The sequence below is a fragment of the Lepidothrix coronata genome, unplaced genomic scaffold, assembly GCF_001604755.1.
Source record: "Lepidothrix coronata isolate B3197 unplaced genomic scaffold, Lepidothrix_coronata-1.0 Scaffold74, whole genome shotgun sequence".
Classification (NCBI taxonomy): Eukaryota; Metazoa; Chordata; class Aves; order Passeriformes; family Pipridae; genus Lepidothrix; species Lepidothrix coronata.
The window spans coordinates 2,400,525-2,420,330 of NW_016690254.1; the positions used below are offsets into that span (position 1 = coordinate 2,400,525).

A 19,806-nucleotide genomic window follows, 5' to 3' on the forward strand; every position below is an offset into this window, starting at 1 on the left:
GGGAGGTGATCCTTCCCCTCAGCACTAGTGAGGCACATCTCTAGCGCCAGTTCTGGGCTTCCAAGTAAAAGACATGGAGCTACTGGAGTCAGTGAAAGGCCACTATGATAATTAAGGGACTAGAGCAACTCTCCTATGAGGAAAGACTGAGAGCTGGGACTGCTCAGCCTCCAGAACAGAAGGCTTAGGGGGGATCTCATCAGTATGTACAAACACCTGAAGGGAGGGTGTAAAGAAGATGGAGCCAGGTTCTTTCCAGTTGTGCCCAGTGACAGGATCAGAGGCAATGGGTAAAAACCAAAACTGAGGAAGTTCCCTCTGAGCACCCTCTGTGAGGGTGACTGGCATAGCGTGCCCAGAGAGGTTGCAGAGTTTCCACACTCAGAGATATCCAAAAGCCTCCTGGATGTAGTCCTGAGCAACCTGCTCTACGTGGCCCTGTTTGAGGAGGGGAGTGACCTTCAGACATCTCTGCCAACCCCAACCATTCTGTGATAATTCTAGGAAATAATATAGATTATAGATGCTTCCACCTGGATAAAGCTCTAAACCCTTAAGATGCTATATGGGCATACAGTGGTGACAGTATCCCTATTATTGCTGATCTAACCTGATTTGTCAATAGCCATTTTATTGAGTAGTAACAGACACATTTCAGGAGCACTACATATAGTCAAGTGCCCATTAGAGTAAGCTCATTACATTTTACTTTCATCAAGGGCGTGTAGGCACTGAGACTAAGAAGTCATGTGATGATTTTCAAGTCTAGGCCATAGCTGTTCTTTAAGAGATGCTGTGCTTCTACAGAATTATGTCTGCTGTACGTATAGTATCTTGTCATGATTATTTTATAAACTTTACATCTATTCACTAAGCTCTTCAACAGAGCAAAACCGAAGATGTAAATGCACATAGAAGTATTAACTCTTTCTCCACAAAACAATTCTACAGAAAATAGTCTAGAGAGTCTTACAATCAAATTAAAATATCTTTCGAATCAACCATAAAGTACACTTAACCATGGAAACAACCAGAAATACAGTAGTTGCTTTAATCTATTGATTCATTCAAAGCAAAATTGTATGATGAAAGCCCCAGAGCCTATCTGACTAATTTTTAATGAAATTTTTATGTAGTCAAATAAAACCATCTAAAACGGAGAAGCAATCAGATCAGAAAAAAAGCAAGGGCTTACTTGTTTTTCATACCACCTCAAAATATGTTTATGGCAGCAATTATCAGAACTTTGATAGCTGAGCAAAAATAAATTGATCTGTCAAGTCTATGCTATATAACTCCTTCTATCCAGAATCAGAAAAAGCATTTGTTTTTGCTTATTATAACCAGAATGCATATAAAAACAGGAAAAAATTAAAAGGCACTTTTCCAGGAAGATTTTTTAAACTTAAGCTTGTGTATAATCTTTTCCAATATAAAACCAGACAATGAGAGTACCTTTTGAACAACAGAGAATAATACTGGTATATCCATGAACAACATTTTGGGGAGCATGTTGTTGACCCCACCACACCTGCACCAGTGGGGCTTCCAGAACTTAAAGAGCTCTGTCAACCATTACTGTGTCACTGATTCTTGTGTTAGCTAGTCCATATTTGTATTGTCAAACCTGTGGGATCAAGCACTTAGCCAGATCTGATCTTGGTTCCATGTGAGGATGAGACCTGGTGTCTCCCCTCTTGGGATCTGTTCAAAGGAAGGAAATATGGGTGCCTGAACAATGCAGGTGAGATGGCTCTCCTTGGTGGTCCCTCAGAAAGAATGGCAGGAAGATGAAGGCTGGAGTAATCCATGAAAAACATCACTCCTTGGGCAAGACACAGCTTCTGAGACCTGCTACTCTTTCATCTATAAAGGGGGGTGATGAGTTTCTTAAAATATGATTCATACTACCATTACCCAAAATTTCCCATTAAATTTAATCTAAAAAATATTTACTAATATTTTAAGAATTTTTAACTACCAACTAAAAAAAGGCATATAAATTCTATAATTGAATGCAGCAACTGCATTGATCTCAATTTTAAATTATAGTGTTGTAATTGTATATCCTACAAAACACTGCTAGCAAACTGTTTCACCACTGTGTCAAGAAAATGCCAATTCTCAGGCAATGAAATTCCATTTAATTCAGCTTTATAAGCAGAAATTAACCTAACAAATTCCATGACAAATCTAATGTAAGTAAACCAGTAGAAAGTGTGGACCTTAGAGCATCAGCATACCATGGCCCTGAGGGATATTTTTGCTCTTCTGACAGCAAAATAAAAGGAAACTTATATAACACGAAGCCTAGCCATGGTGATGAGAGAATGTCCACACAAATATTATTCATTCATTTGTAGTACCTCACACACACATTCAGATTATTTAATACAATCTACGCACATGTCACACTTCACAGATTGCTTTACATTAGAACAACTTCACATCTCACATAGCACCAAAATCTTCAGCCCACTCTTTTCTGTACAGTTATTCTTTCAATTGTAAGGAAAACAATGACTACACAATTATGTGATGTAACACTACCATAGGAGTTTGGAAGAATTTTGCCAGGTGCGACGGTATGTAGTGTGTTTTACAGACTTTCAAATCCTGTGCCATGCCTTGGTGGCCACATTAAACCCTGCCTTGCAAGAAAAAGGCAAATCAAGATGCTGAAGCAGGGGTGCTGTGATAGACTGTTCCCCAGGGCCACAGGAGTTGAGGATTTTGCAGTGTGAACGCAATGAAGCTTTCTGATAACATCCTACTTGGTGTTCACCAATTCCATCTTCAGTCTCAGTCTCTCACACCTAGTGAGAGACTAGGTTATCACCACCTTCTGTCTGCTTCTGGTGGCTTCATTCTGACTTAGAAGCTAAAAGTACTGCAGAGAACAGAGACATGAAGAAGAGGTTGACATCCCTTTCCCCATGGAAGTGCTCCTGTGATATCTGCTGCCCCATAGAAGAAATTGTTGAGATACTGAACTGACAGCCAGTAGGTGGAAGATCTGAAACTTTTATACATCCCACAGACACACCACAACCTTACCTACACATCCAATCCTGTGAACATGAGAGAATTTGCTGTTCCTCGTACCTCAGCAGGATCAGCCCAGAGCACTGAAGACCTTGGGCAAAACGTGTACGTTTGAAAAATGAAGTTTGAGTTAAAAATGCAGTCCTTTGCCTGAAGCAGTCACAGGTCCCATGTGGGCCATGAAAAAGCTACTGACTTTAAAGGCATTGATTATTTCAGATTTCAGAGACAAGCTATCGGCCTGCCTTTTGAGTAATGTGAAATGAATGGTTGCATGCTGAAAACTACTTTGTAAGTAGAAAAAAACACAACCAAATAATCTTTCCCCCAAAAAACCCAATATCCTCCTCCCATCGTAAATAAAATTACTCTCCTGCCTGTAAAGGGAATAGATTTTCACAACACACTGGTTTGTCAGCAGTATTACTTGTTATTTTGGTAATTTATGCTAATCTGCCACTTTGGCAACTCCCCACTTGTCACAAACACTTTATTTTGCTGAATTTTGTAGGGGCAGAAAAACCTCAGGAAGCCAGTGGGGACCAGGTGAAACAACTCAACGCAGTCCCAACCACAGACAGGGAGAGACTTGCCAGTGATGCTCATTGTCAAATCCTCCACAATTCACAGCTTGAAATGACACATAATGCGGGTGGAAGGCAAAATACGCAGCTGAGGTATTGTAGCATGAGGTTCGAGATCACTTGCTGACTTTGGAGCTATCATTTTACATTTCTTGAAGGCACACAACACTTGCTGAGGTACAAAAACTGAGGTGTGCATAGCTTCAGACTATGTCTGCACACACCTAGAGAGATCAATCTTTCATATGAAGCGAGACGGAAATCCTCTCTGCTGTAGGCAACCATTCAAAGTTTTCTAAAGACTTTTATTAAAGGTTCGCTAAAGGTTTTCACCACTACCTGGAGACAAATTGTCTTCTTCCTGCTGTAGAGAGCGATAATTCATTGTCTGGATAAAAAAATCCCACGTGTGGTTGCATTTCAGCATGCTGTTAGTGTCATTTCTATAATGCTTTGTGAGAGTATCTGTGTGAAGGAAAACAATTATGATCCTGTCTCTGTGACTGAGAGTGCATGTCCTTATCTAATAAGAAAGGAAAGAAGAGACAGCCTGTGCAAAGGTTGGCCTGATAAAGGGTACTTCTGTTCACTTGCAAATCCCAGACTGTTTTTAAAATGAGAATTATGTGGGGGAGCATCACAGACTGAACTAATCTTGTTTTCTGTTACAATGCTTATTTGAGCTGCAGTGCTCTTACTCTACCAAAAATTTGCTGGTAAAGAACAAATAGGGCAACTATTAGACACAAAAGTCAAAAGTGAAAAGGCATCGAGGAAACACTCTATTTTTAAAACAGAGATCTCAAAGACCTTAACCAAAGTTAAACACAATGCAGATGCAATCTTCATAACCAGCTTTAAGATGAAGAAATTAGTTGGACAATGGCTTTGGTGTCTGCCTGTAATTTGCATGTGATATCTGCAACCATGAGCAGTCTTAATGTCCAGAAGTCTTAATGAAAGCAAGACAATGGTTATTTTTGGCAAAGGACACTGTGTGAAATGTGATATGCCCTCTAGGAAATTATAATTGCCTAAACTTGAAAATATAATAAGAAAACAGACTTTAAAGGATCTGAGATTGACTGTGGCAAAATGAGTGCTTCACTGCTAAAGTGTATGAAGGGGGATAGACAGGCACCAGGGGCTCACATGGGGCTGAGGGAACTTACATTCTCTGGAGAGATGGAAGATTGTCACTGAAAGAAAAATATATAACATTTTATGGATATTTTAAATCCAGGGGAGAAAGAGATGCATTGTCAAAAGATGTTCAAAAGTATCTTAAGCTCCAGTGTTTCTGGTGCACTGCAGCCCAGTGATGACTAAAGCTGAGAGAAAGCAAAGCTCATTTTATCTCAGGCCCTGAAACACTAGGAAAGATGTCAAGGTGTACTTCCATTGGAATAGAATTCTTCCTTCAAAGGAAGACATGACTGGGACAATTTCACTGTTTTGAAAGAGATAGACCTCTCTGGCTACTGCTAAAAGCTTTAATAATCTTTCAGGATTTAATAAAAAGAGCTCCTGAAAAACAGTTTTTACCCTGTATAAAGCATCCTTTAAAAAAACTGAAGTGTCCTGGAGTGGGTATCTCCAGATTTCCTATGACAATACACAGGCAGATTCTTCCAACCACACTGTCAGAGCCAGCAACTGGAGGAGCACAGAAATGCCTGCTAAGCACACACAGCATTAAATCTAAGATGATAGGAAAGAGTATTTTGAGTGAGAAATTTAATTTTACATGCTTTCATGTCTCACTCTGCCACAAATTCTGCCTAAGATAAGGAGGCCATAAAGATCTATGTGGGATTGCTTTGTTCATATGTTCACAGCATGGGACTGAGCATAACTATGAATGTGCTTGGAGGACAAAAATGTTATTTTCACATTAAAACTGATTAACTCCCCTGACTGTACCAGAGCAGAATAAAAACAATTTGCATGGCGCCCATCAAATGGAAAAAAACACTGACCTAAAAAATCTAAAGAAGGAGAAATCAAAACTGTATTTTTAAATCTTTTCCTAAGGGACATAGTAAATCACTGTTTGAACTAGAATTCGACATGTTGAAACTCCCATGTCTTCTATTTTGATGGCCCATTCTATGACATACAATTTGCATGTCACATCATATCATATATACAATGAAACAAATACTCCAGCTTCAGACAAGATTAACAAAAGTGGCAGTTCTGAAGGAAGAGGTGTTGTATAGGACACATTATTTGCTAACGTTTGGGAAACATAAGCAAATTTGGAGAGAGGGACACTGCTCTGAAAGAACAGACTCCATAAGCCAAGGGATGAGGATTAGATATAACAATTTTGGGGAGTGTTGATGATAAAGGCATTTCAATGCTATTAATGTAAGGAAAGGAGGAGAAATAAAACATGCTGCTTGTTTGATCACTACAATGACCATGGAACTCCTCTGATTGATGCTTCTAGAATAAAGAGTTAGTTTCGATGCATTTGAAAAAAGCCTGATATTTCAGTTTTTAATTTTAGATCCAATGTCACAAATTTAAAGAGCCAAAACCATGCTGCATGAATGACAATTTCCAGGTCTTTGCTGAACACCAGGAAGCATTCTGGGAATAAAACTGAAGAATGCTGCATAGTTGCTGGGTATTCTGGCAATCCATGCCAGGTGCTAGGTCAGACAGGTCTCCTGAAGTCCTGGGGGTATTCTAGGTATTCTGTCAACACAAAGGTGGGATACAGAAGGAAAGAGCAAGGAGACACGGACTTTCACCTAACAATAAACCAGAAAAAAATCCTGTTAAAGTCTTACAAAAATAACAGTCATGCTATGAAGAAAGGGGAATGCATACAAAATCTATGTGCAGGTAAAGCAAAAGCCTTTACTTCCATATGGATACAGATGTCTGCAGAGTAATCTGTAAGCCAAAAGTCTATCTGGCTACAAACACTATTGTTCAGTTTTAAAACGCCAGGACAAAATTTTGCACAGAGCTGTGAAAAACTCTTCTTATGAAAATGCAGAACAGTATTAAAGCTGCTCATACAAATTTTTAATATTAAAAATGTGCTCCTAATATAACTCCCTAAAATAGCTCATCCTGTATTTTGTAAGCTCATAATATAAATGTGTTAGTTCACATTTCTGTCTTCCAAAAAGCAACCCAAAAGATGCCAGAATGTACTGAAGCATGTAGAAGAGAGGATAAATAATGGGAAAGCACAAAAGAACAGTCTAGGCCATTGTGTGATGACACGAATGACATCTTCCCACGGATGCCAGAAGCAATCCACTGCAATTTGACCAAGCAGAGGTATTCCTTCTGGGACTACTCAGAACACGATTTTCATCTCATTGTTTCCACTCCAGTTGCCCTTACATATAAACAAATGCAAAAAATATTTGCAATAGTATATGCTGTGAGATTGCATAGTTTTATTTATAGATTATAGATCATGTTGCTTTTTTAACTGACATCTCTGTTATTGTTTTATTAGTTTGATATTTAAACATTATGGCAAAAGATAAACAGTCCAAATCTGTATATATTCTTTTGTATAAATATATATACATGCATGTTTAAGTGTATATTTATATATCCATTTATACACACATATTCAAAAAAACCCAAACACCCAAGAGGTTCAGCCAAACTATGGTAAGTTATTCATTTGACACAGAGTATTTACTTGGACAGCTGGATTTTATAGTTTAATAGATGGATGTGGTATCAGATGTTCCAAAATAAATCAAATTTACACCTATCCATGTACTTTAAAATGTCATTAAACCTCAGAAAACCATAACAGGGAAAGACATTAGATTTTTCAACCTTCAAAGCCATGTTGCTTCTTTTTTAATCAAAGAATGAAAGCAGATTTACCCATTTGAGCACTCTATAAGATCTTAAAATGTACATAAGAAATTAAAATCTTTTTGACACATATAGAATCTCTAGTTTATATTGAAATAATGCACAGTGTTATGCAACTGCCTCAAACTATCTTAAGGTACTGTACTTGGATGTGAAAGTGTGATAGCAGCCCAATGTAAATGCGCTGTATTTCTACTAAATTCAACATCCTTGTTCTGTAGTCATGTCTACCTCTCAGTGCTCTCAAATACAACATTTTACAAATTTTACCCCAAAGCAGGCATGGTGGTTGAGGTTCCATCCTCTCCTCTTACACTGCCTTTCTAGCTCACCTGCATCTTTCCTCCAGTCTTAGCCAGTTTAAGCTGGGGCACCTATTGTCTCCTCTGTCCCTTAGTTCCCAGTGTCCTTCCTTCTGCTCAATCACCCTCGTGTTTGCTCAGCTGGATCATGACCTTTTGTTGTCTGATCCACTCACTCACTCATTCACTCACTCACTCACTCCATCTCTCTCTCTCCTCCTTCACCTGCTCATTAAACCGCCCCTTCCTCCAGCTCCCACCCCTTCTCTCCTTGCCAGCTTCTGGTTTCACTATGGCAGGAGCCCACCACAGATGTTGGCCAGGGCATGTGTGATCGTAATGGAGAAATTAAGAGATCAACTCAGCTTCTCAGGTGTGAGGAAGGTTCCAGCATGTTCAGTTAGGAATGAATCCCCAGATATTTTGAGCTGTTAATTTGCTACATGACATGTGCAAAATGAAAAGCCTATGTGAGGGCTTAAAATCTTGGTTTCATGGCTTTCATTTGAAAGGTAGGGTATCTATCCATGAAACAAAGATTTGAGCTTCTGCTTTGGGGTGCTGTAACACTGGAGCATCTCAACGAAAAGCCCTTGACAGTTGAAAAACTGAAAATATGAGCAAAGCAATACGTTTCCCCAGCCCTTTCCTTGGAAACAATTTATGTCTTCAGTCAACATTTTCCAAAAGAATTTAGTTTAAAAAAGAAATCTTGTAAAGATTAAAGAACACTCTTTGTGTGGACAAGTCCAGACCAAGTAATTAAAGTAAAGCATTATTAGTGCTAGCTAATAAAAAAATGATTATACAAGGGGATATGTGGGAGCGGCCAGCCATGGCAAATTAAGGGGATATGACAAAAAAACCTTGTAATGAATAAATATATTTTGCTGTATTTACAACCTTCTAGGCATATATCCTCAGAAAAAAAATGCAAGTTCAGGAGCATCAGTGTAAGCGTCCCAGCTGTGGTTCACCTACACCACCCACCCCACTCCTCTCAATGCCCCCAGACACTCTTTCTCGCTGGAACTGCTCTCCTAACACTTCCCTAGGATACATGGTTGAATCTCTGAACCATCACTGGATGTGGAAGGCTTTTGATTAGCAGTGGTCAGTTTTCTCTATGAATGCATGTTCTATGGCAAGAATTCCTAAACCTAATTTGTCCAAGTGCCACCCTTGGCAGAGAGGACCATGGTGACAGAAGCTTTGGGACACATATGAACATAGAGACACAGGAGAAGGCATTTCCGTAACCGCTTTGAAGTAGCACACACAGCACTAGTGGCATTATAACATAGCTTGGGTTGCAGGGACAGGTGGAAAATCAGCAGTTGTTGCCAATGGTTTTTTGTCAGTGGCCAACACCAGAATGTTTTGAAAGGCTACAAAGATAATCCACCTAGGACTGGCAGAGCTGCAGTCTTGGAAAATTTTCCTCTCCTTTTCCAGGCGGACCTGCATTTGCTGAAACTACAAGCACATCTTCAGATTTTCCATCACAGAAAAGGAGGAACTATATATAATTCACCACACAGCACTATCTTTGTATCCTCAGATTCAGAGTTAGTTAACCACAAAAATGTACTCAAAAGCTATGTTCAGTTGTGATTTATTCTGATGTAAGTTTCAAAATGCAGTATAGAGAAGAAATTCAGTTCCCTACCTTTCTTGTAAGTGGCACTTCAATAGGGACGGGGACAACTTCAGCAAGCAGGCAGCCATAAAATGCCACCATGAAAGCAGCAGGATCATTGTTAGGAAACACGAGCGTTACCTAAAGGAGAGAGATGTAGATTAAAAATATTTTATCCTAGGTGTAAAATAAAGATAATTGAAGGTTCTATGATTCCTTTTGGATAGAGATGATTATTGAAGCACTTCTAAGATAACTATTCAAATGCCTAATGACAGACAAAGGAGGAATCAGAAGGAATTTATTCTGATAAATATTCCTTTTATGAACATTTTCACTTACAATGTAGCTAAATATTTTCATGCTGTCTTGTTTCCCATGTTGACAACACCCTTCATCTGGTTCTCAATTAACTGATTGCTTTATCAGTGTTAAATAACCAAGTAAATGGATTTAATAGAATTTTAGATTCTATTATAATAATTTGTTGAAGTTACTGAAACTGAAGTGGAGGTGTGATCAGTTAAGATTACGCAGACTTACTATGTCAATAGGTCAATCATTAACACATTGTTTTGTTTCACTGTGCTTTGCCTCAGGCAACAGTTTCATTTTAGGACTGGACTGCTGTCCAAGTGTAGAAGTTTCTGTGTACTGTGTGCACACAAATAGCTGATACCTAGAAGCAAACTATCATATCCATGACGCACCCCAACCTAGGTGTGGATTTGTTGAACTTCACAGCTTCAGGGCTCGGGTTGGGGAATTATTTAGATAAAAGAATGCCAAAACCAATCACAGCAAATCACCACTATGCTCACTAGGTGCCCTCCTTCCCCCAGCATGCTGAACTGTGCAGCTTAGTCCTCCAGGCAGTGCAGACATTGTCTGAGATCCTGCACAGGCAAAGGGGAAGGAGAGGTGAGGATGCACGGTCTTGCTGAGGATTCAGCAACTTACAGAGACCACAGCTCTCCTTGCAAGGGCAGGGAATACTACTGCTCTCACTTGCTGGTGAATGACCTCAGTGGCTGGATCCTGTCTACAGTTTTGTTTTGATTCAGTCCAGTGGATGTTTTCAGCTCTTGTCTTAAACAGCTGTAACACAGCTGGTAACTATCCTGCATGGTCAACTGAAGTGGCATGCAAAAGGCATGGTGAATGATTTCAAACCTAATTCCTTTGGACCCACACACAGGACCTGAGTGTATTATTACAGCATCTTGAAATTTCCTGAAACTATGTAATAGCTCTTGAGTTTTGACTGCTTTGACATCCATAGGAGTTTTGTTGAAGTAAAATCATGATGTTTTCATATACACTTAAAGGTTCAGTTACTGGAGATTATAAGTGTTTCCAGAATTTAGTTAAGATAGTCACCTTCTATACATTAACTGGATTTCTTCAAACTAGAAGAAGACTAACCAACCTTGTCCAAGTCGGTCTGAAATACCTGGTTTGTAAGCTAAAGATTCTAATTTCATCAAGGTTTAGAGTCAGAGCAAATACACGGCTACTTTGTCTGCACACTTGCACTTTAAACAGTCCAAGTGCTGGATATGGCAGTGCAGAACTCACTGTATGCATTCTACAGGCACAAACCATGAACAGCCTCAAGGGAAATGGAAATACAAGGATTTTGCCAGGTGCAAATCCTTTTTGCTGAGCCCAGTAAACATCTGAAAAACCTAAAAGATACTTTGAGGGTTGTGGGTTTTGTATTGGTCTCTGCTTACTTAAAAGCAGTGAAGGTTTGGATGGGAATCTTTGCAAAGGAGCTGACAGAGGTGAAAAAAATCTCACTGAAGTCCAGTGGGAAAGAGGCATTAACTTCCTCTCCAAAAAACATTAATCACTAACAGACTTGTACCAAATAAATAAATAATGTGTGTAAAAGCAAAAAGTGCTAAGCTTGAAAGAAAACAAATCATACAGTGTATATTAAGAGATGAGAATCTGGTTATCTAGTAGATATTTCAGAGGGCAAACTTAATTTCCAGGCAGCTGTCTGGGGTGATGTAAGGTTAAATTTCTGAAATTACTATAGAAGGCAAATGCAGTTTGCCATGTATAATAATAGCAGAAGCAGGGAATGAAATGCGGGTACATTCATTTATTTTTTGGCTCAGACAAAGAACATAAGAGGTGAGGTAATGGTAATCATGAAAAATAGAGATTGTATTGATAGAAGAGATTTTTAAAGGGAAAAAATAAAATATTTTAATATTAACATAAGGAAAAAATGACATTCTCATTTAGAAAAGACCAGAAATATATGCTGTGTTTAATTTAGTATGTAAAAACTGCCTTTAACTGTTGTCGCAGAAAATACCTTATGTCAGAATAAAAAGTCACCTTCAAAAAGCTCAGAAAGCTTTTATGTTATTACANGCATAAGAGCCAGAATAACCACAGCGTAGAGCATCAGAAGTGCAGTAACACCTCATCTTCAACGTGAAGTTGCTTCATATGATCACGTTCCTGTTACACAGGGATGCTAGGCAAGATGTTTTTACAACACAAAACATATGCTTTCAGCACTCAGCTGTAAACATTTGTTTCACTCTAATCTAGGTGGACTTATTTTAGCAGAGCAGCAATTTGTTCTTTACATGTGCCGCACTAGCTAAATTTCCAGCCTTCAGCCTGAATTATCCACAAATCCTTTCTTAATGTTAGGAGATGCCAGTGACCGCTGCTGTAAATGACTACAAAGACAGGCAGGTAGCACACCACAGATAAGGAGAGATGCACATTGCCCATATGTGAACTTTATTCCTTTCGGAGCTTTCTGGGTGGACTGTTTTGATGTGTACACCAGAACAACTTGCTGCTTCTGCTGTTGCTTAGAGACAGAATTGTAAGTCAAGTAAAAGAGATTCTTCAGATCCTAGTCCTGGCTGAATGCCATTGTAGGAAGCAATTCAGATTAAGGATCTAGAGATCATTTAGTTATTTTCTTTATGATTTATTTCAAAAAGAAACAGAGGAAGGACTGTCATGTTTCATTTTTTTTCTTTTTTTTCTTTTTCTTTCTTCCTTCTGGAAAGTGTTACTGCATTCTTTCATTTTTGAAGCTTTCAGACACGTGTGTTTCTCACGTGTGGCACAAGAGGATCAAGTGAACCAAGAGTTTGAGAACTCCTATCAGACTCTGGGGGAAAAACTTAATCCCACACTCACAACACTAAGCACTAGGACAGGAGACTAAAATTTGCATTTCTGACAAATTTGTTCTGGAATATCCATTCCACAGCTTAAATCCAAACTGGAATGGGACCTGTGGAATTTTCTGGACACACTCCGGAAGAGAAAAAGGGCAGTAGGCTCAGCCAGTCTTGGCAGACAAAGGGGTAGGTTTGTAAGTACATTGTTAGCAAAACCATAGGATGTTCTTGTCTTTATTTAACATCTTAAAGTGCTACCTTTGCAACTCTTGCTCTTTGTGGGCTGTATCCATTCACTTAGATTCAGCCTCTAGCAGTAGCAGCATCAGAAACTAGGAGTGGAAATATTCCCTGTGTTACCAGTCTGCATCATTCATTTATTTAACTGGCTGCCAAAATGTGCTTACTTTGCTTGACTTTGTCCTCCACAATGTTTCTCTTGTTTTTACCATCTCAAAAAATACAAAGTCATTAGTAAGTAAGTTTTTTATCCACATGACACCTCCAGGCTGCATAAGCAAGATTTTGCTAAACAGACTGTTGTGCTGTGTCCAAAAATCACTTTCCATGGGAATGTTTATTGTTGATGTTGCCACAACTTCAAGTTACTATTCAGGGAGTACCAGCTCAGGTTATTTATTATGCAGTTCAAAACATCTGTCTGAATGATCAAACTTCTTCTGAGTAAACAGCAGATTTCAGTTCCCACCCCTCCCTAATATTTCACTTCACTAATTTCCTCTGAGCACCCCAAATACCTCATTTTCTCTTTGTCAACACTGGGTCTGAACTATTAGCAACTAAAAATCTTTGAGATACTCACCCTGTCTCCAGGTCGTACCATTGGTTCTTGTTTTGTGCCTAATTTGTGTAGTATATTGTAAGCAACCTTCATACTTCTGGTCCAAAGTTTGCCTATTAACATAAAATTTTTGAAATTAATTTAAAAATTCTTATGTTTCACAAGATTATAAAAGAAAAAGAATACCTGAGAAACGGAAAAAACATAGTAGGAACATTTATATTAGCTTTCCAACTAAATGTGACACCACTACTTATAAGAAGTTTTCTATCAGCTTCTTTTTTCAAGACAAAGGGAGATTAGTTTTCTTTGTGGTAGAAGTTTCTTACTTTGGAGAAAATTGGATCTCGACTCCAAAATCTAACTGTTAGAAGGGTCTGGAAAATCATCAAGTCCAGACATCACCCCGATACCTCAGCTGTAGCAATTTGGACAAGTCACGTTTCAGTGCAGACTGACCTCTGAGGGTGATACTTAGGTTTCCCAATGGCATTTCTCATACCCCAAGCCACCAAAGGAAAAAGAAAAGGCATCCCAAGCAGCAGAGACAAAGTAAAGAAAACCTCAACAAACAGAAAACACCCCACATCCAAAGGGGCACACTGAAGCAGCAGGGACCCTCTGAACCTTAGCACACCCATACGGCTGTTTCACTTTTAATTCATTTAACTTGGCTTTTTCTTCTCATCTGCTTCCATACCCTCCCTTCTCTCAGTTTCATTTCACTTGTCCTGTGTACCCTTCCTTACTGTCTCTCTTCTCCCTTGCTTTATCTTTCCAGCACCATGCTTAGCTGATCTTTATCAAGTCCTCATCCCAATATACTATAAAAAAAATTATCTCATCAATACGCCCACATCACACGCCTTTCATTAATCCTTCAAGCAATTGGCACCTTTGCTCTTTCAGATGCTCTTTGTTTAGAGATCTTGTTACTTTCATTTGAACAATACCAAGTTTAACAGCCTTTGTGCTTGACTGGCCCCAAGGTACTGTCTTCAAGCAGTATTCAGTCTGACAGTAACAAATCTTTAATTCATGGCCACCAATAACTGAAACGATAATAGGTTCTGACAACAGATTACCTATGGAGTTCAGCAGTTCAGGCTCCCAAACATGCAGCATTGCTATTTATAACTAAGCCAAGCAGTTGCTATAATAAGTTCCTCCACATCATGGTCATAAAATGCAATACTACTGAATTATTTTTAAGTGCAAATCTGATGTAAATATAAAGTATGATGAGAAGGCCAGATTTTCTTTTTTTCCACTTAAGGAAAATTGGAAGGGTCTCTGCTGCTTTTCATTAAGAAAGTACTAAATGCAATTATTTCTTACAAAACCAGTAATATTGTATCATCAAACTATCCTTTGCAAACTTTTTAATTTATTCAAAATTACTCCAGTATTTGCATTTTGAACTGTATTGATGCTCAGAAAGAAACACAACTCGATTCTGTTCCACTGGAAACTCAGCACAGATACAGGCATATGTCTGCAGGATTAACCCTCACGGTGCTGTGGCAGAACTACCTGCATTTGATGGAAAGAAGATCTTTGAAAGTATCCCTGCTGCTACAGTTAACACTTGAACTTTACAAGTGAGTAGGATGAAAACAAGGATGCTTTAAGAAAGCAAATATTCTTTTTCTTAAAGTTTTCCAACATTAAAGTTTCAGTGGCAACAAACTTAAAAGAGCAATTAGTAATGATACAGGAAATTGGAGAATGGAAATCAAAAGCCTGGCAAAAGTTCTGAATTGCAAAAAAGAACCATCTTTACACAAAACACTTTCAAGCTTGAAATGAACATTGAATTTTTAATTTCTTTTTCAAGACACATAAGGAGCTGCTGTGAAAAGTTCTGTCTGAACTATAGAGATTAAATCTGTTACAAGTCTTACATTTGCATTTGTGACATACACTAATTTTTTGGCTATCAAATGTGCCATCTTACAATATTTTCTTTAAAATCTAAGAACTATTCATATTACAGCATTTAGGCACATTCTTTCAGAAGTACACAGGTACCAGTACAATCATCTCCACCTAAGAAATCTGGTTAAATGCAGAAATTAAGTTTTCTCAAAAACCGAGAAAATTTAAAGGAGCACTTTCTAGTAAAGTGTTAAATAATCAAATCTTTACACACATTTTGTCATGATGCTCTTTTGTTGCCAAAACTTTATTTCAGCTTCTGAAACATAGAGCATACAAGGCTGACTTCCTAATTCCTCACCTTTCTGCTTGTATACACTTCGAAATGTACAAAAAAGGCCCATAATATTTTCTAGTGGTCAGAAAAGACTTGAATTTTTTGTCACCACAGCCCTTTCCTTCTCTGTTTGCTGTTGTGATACCAATCTTTTGTTAAGTAGCTGGGGTAACTGGCCATGCATGCGCCTTTGGATATGAAACTGTGGAAAACTAGAGTGAAGGAGCCAGTTTGCCTTCAGCTGGAAAGGAGCTGGAATATAAGGGCCTTACAAGCTCTATAATGTCACTCTAACCCTTGTGGGCTCTGTCTGCCCCCAGCTGCTGCCAACTCTGCTCCAGGGTGGGCAGGGGCTGCTGGGGGCGGGCAGAGACCCCCAGCCATCCTCACGAGCAGGCAGAGCAAAGTCCAGGCAGATCTTGAACTGAATCGTGTTCAACAGGAAGCCTGTAAGTTTTCCTGCAGGGTATATGACTGTGTTCCAAAAGAGTAAATTAAAAAAGGGCCACAAAAGGAGCAGTAATCCAGAATCTGGAGCCAGGAATGTATGGATGATCAGGGCCAGATCAGTGGCTGCTGGATGGGACACAAGTTTCTGACCAGGGGTGGACTGAACCATGGTTTTATTCTGCCACTTTGGCTGTTTGCCTCCTCCAACATCACTGAGAAACACAAAGGGCTAAATGCCTGCAGGATAAAAGCCCTCAGGAATAGAGGATGTTATAAAGACGGAAACCTTTGAAGTGTTTCCTTCCTTGGTTCTGCCTAGGTTGCACTTCAGAGTAATTCTTTCTTTGCAAACTTGAGAGATTGGACATTGCTGGGAAAAAGCCGATTGCTAAAACTTCTCCCACAAATCCTGACGCTGTGACCTTGCTGTGACCTCCATGCAGTGCCACATCTGTGCTGCGGGAGTGGGAGGCCTGGCAAGGAGGCCAGCTGTGCTTCATCCAAGGCTCTGAGACAGGGCTTAGCACCGCCGGGCCGATCCTCGTGCAGGATAAACCGTCTTCATTACATGGGCTGCAGCAGAAAGCTGGCTGTTTGCAGCCACTGGGGATACATCCCATTGTCCTCAGACGGAGTTCAGTGAAGCACCAGCTCTCCTCGGATAAACACACATTAATCTTCTAATGAGTTGGCCTGAAGGCAGGGGGGCAGATGAGGGAAATTTAAGCAATAGCTTTGGTAGCGAGCGGACCTGCCCGTGTTCCAGCCAGTGCTGAAGCTCCTCTCTTCCAGCCGTGCCTCTGCAGCAGGGAGCTATCCTGGGCCCTTTCTGCAGCTGACACAGCATGTGCTGCTTGAGCAGGAGACTTGAGCAGCACTGTTGCTTCCCTGCCATAAACACCAGACCCTAGGAGCCCTCCTCCTCTTCGTGTTCCTGCCCACATCCTCACTGCAGTGGGGTCCTTTCAAACAACACTCCTACCCGCTGCGCTGGGACAGGATTTGTGCCTTCCAGGCTCTGATGTCAGTAGCCCAACATTAATTCTCTTGCATTTAAAAATGAAGAACTGGTATGTCATCTACAGAGGTATTCAGTGGTATTTAAGGCACAAGGGCACCCTCCAGGAGGGGCCCAGGCTCTGCAGACTCTGTGCAAGGACCGCCAGTCACACACACATCATGGGTAACACAGGGCACTACACATTTAAGACCCTGAATTACCCCTCAGTTTTTAGGTCACAAAACTATTTCCCAAACAAAGCAGACTGGTAGGTGTACATGGAACAAACCCCAACAACAGGCATTTAACACACACCTTGTTGCTACTACAATTTATAACGTTGTTCCTACCTCCCATGGAGCTGCTAATTGTGGTGCTGCTTTCTAAGATCTCGTATAACTCCACAAGATGGTAAGAAATTAAGCTTTTCTCTGCATCTATCATTGCCTAAATTATTATTGCTTAAGCATTTACTAAAATAAATCTTCTAAAGATGATTGCACCTCCCCTTAGCCACGTCTGTCACTTGCCCAGTGCTGCTGCCAGACTCTCTTTCCTAGCAGCATGCTTATGCAGGGAGGGCTTTAAGGTTCTTCACAGGCAAACTAAGTGGAGTGTTTCCACTGCCCAGTGAGTAACAGCAAGTACCACTATGCCTCTGAATCTGAGCCATATCTGTCAGACCTCACATATGCAGATATGCTCCCTAGGGATGGAAACCAGCATCTCGCTTTCTGGCAGCTGTGACAAACACTGTTAACACCCATGTGGGGCAAGTCCATTTTCTCTTGCCACTGGAATTTCCCTTTAGTTGAGCAGTAGTAACTCTACACCAGCGATGATATATCTTGCATTTTGCTTGTATTCACTCTTGTTCTTTTTTTAACTGTCTATTCAGAGGGCAGTATCTTTAACCAACTAAAATTTAGCAAGCATAGTTAGTTAATACCCAGTCCCATCTGGTTAAGCAACACATGAGGGTAAAGGAAACCACAAGGTGTTAAAAACCACACAAAAAGGGATCTGTTAACAAAAATTAGATGATTTCCACATGACACTGAAGTAAATCCCCTTCCTCTTCCTTTGCAAATCTTTAAAAGGACTAAATGACTGTGTTGAATGTAAAGAAGGTTTTAAGAGAAAAGCTGTACAAAGGAGAAAACTCAGAGAGAAAACAAACCACAGCGAATTTCCTTATCATCTTCAGGACGGTTTTCAGAACCACACAGCACTAACTCAACAAAACCAAACCAGTGGTTGCTTACCAATCTCCGTGCTCAGCAACTGCGAGACTGCCAAAGTTTAACTGCAAATAATTTTGTCAAATATTCATTTTCTCAATATCACAGTACAACATTCCTTACATTAAATAGAAACAACAGTATTTATTAAATCTGGTGTGAATGGCAAATTTTCTAACGATATGCAGGTAGGGCTCTTTTTCTGCTTTGCAACGGAATAGTCCCAGCTCTACCGCTCTGTTCACCCTTTTTCCATAAACTCTTTAGATTCATCCTGAGGAGCAAATGAAGTTGTTGTATTTTGTGATAAAATAATCCAAATAAAAAGAACAACAATGTTCTGTTGCAGAGAATAAAAGACTCCAGACACACTCAGAATAGAGGTAACCTTGCTATAACAGTGCTGGATGCTGCAGTCTGAATCATATTATGCAGTAATTTTCTACCTTTTTACTAAAGAAATAAAGGTTTAAAGTATTAAACAGTCATAAGATTGATATCTATCTAGAGATTTAAACCATGACTATCCATATGTCTGAGCACTGAGTCATTTCAGAGATAAGGACAGTCTGGTTATGTAGCTACTTGATCACAAGAGTCTCAAATCCGTCCCTCTCCTTCTGTTAATTGTGAAATTCCTGGCCTAGGAGATTCTCGCAGAAAGGATGGGGGGGGGTGCAGGTGCAGCATTGCTTGGGGCTGCCTATTTTTGACCTGTTGTTAACTTTCAGGCGTGCCAGGATATCTCCAGTATAAGCGACATCACCCCTGCTGAGGCAGAATTACTTTGGCCTCAACATGTTTACAGTTGCATTAAGGTTGTTTTTTAAATTGGCAATTCATTTGAGAAAAAAAAAAAGCCATTTTCCAAGCATTTCTTTCTCCACAGAATCCAAATGGAAAAAGGAAAAATGATCCTCTGTCCAGAGAGTCTTCTCTTTTTTGCTAGCCTTGCTGTCTCCAGTGGGCCTCTGATGTGGGAAAGAAACACTACGCTGGAGCTACAGGAAATGTTTTTTTAAAAAATCTGATTACAGAAAGCGTTAGATAAAGGAAATAAGATTCTTCAAATCAAAGTTAACTGGTATTCATTTTGTTGTTTTTAATAATGGTTACAATAAGAAAGCTCCAAACTTGCTCACTCCTAAATTACTTTCAGCTTTTTACTTTTTCCCCAACCTTTCTGATTCTTTTTAGAATAATCATTTTAAGTAAGAAAAGTGACTGTGATAGCATAAGAACTATATAGGATCTAATTGTCCTTTATTCACATTTGTCCTCTAAGAAATCACTAAGCACTTCATTATTAATACCAAAACCAGATGCCTGACTACTCTGATTAACTTTGTCTGAGTCAGAAATTGTCTTCCTTCTCTTCAAAGCATGTATTAGGTTTCTAGTCAGAGTTCAGATTCACATAAAACCTGATAAAGACATATTTCCTTCCCATATCTCAGACATTTCAATTTATGCATATTCAGTGATTTGATTTATAAA

The 19,806-nt window shown here is 39.4% G+C and overlaps 1 protein-coding gene across 4 annotated transcripts in view; it reads right to left on the bottom strand.

Moving 5' to 3' along the window:
- The window catches only part of DIP2C (disco interacting protein 2 homolog C), a 310,204-nt gene that overhangs the window by 79,890 nt on the left and 210,508 nt on the right, over window positions 1–19,806 (bottom strand). For all 4 annotated transcript variants that reach the window (XM_017819402.1, XM_017819401.1, XM_017819400.1 and 1 more), the window contains 2 exons: window positions 13,425–13,516; window positions 9,465–9,575 (listed from right to left, as the gene is read on the bottom strand). In XM_017819402.1, the coding sequence (XP_017674891.1) occupies window positions 9,465–9,575; window positions 13,425–13,516 (203 nt within the window). The remainder of the gene's footprint in view (window positions 1–9,464; window positions 9,576–13,424; window positions 13,517–19,806) is intronic.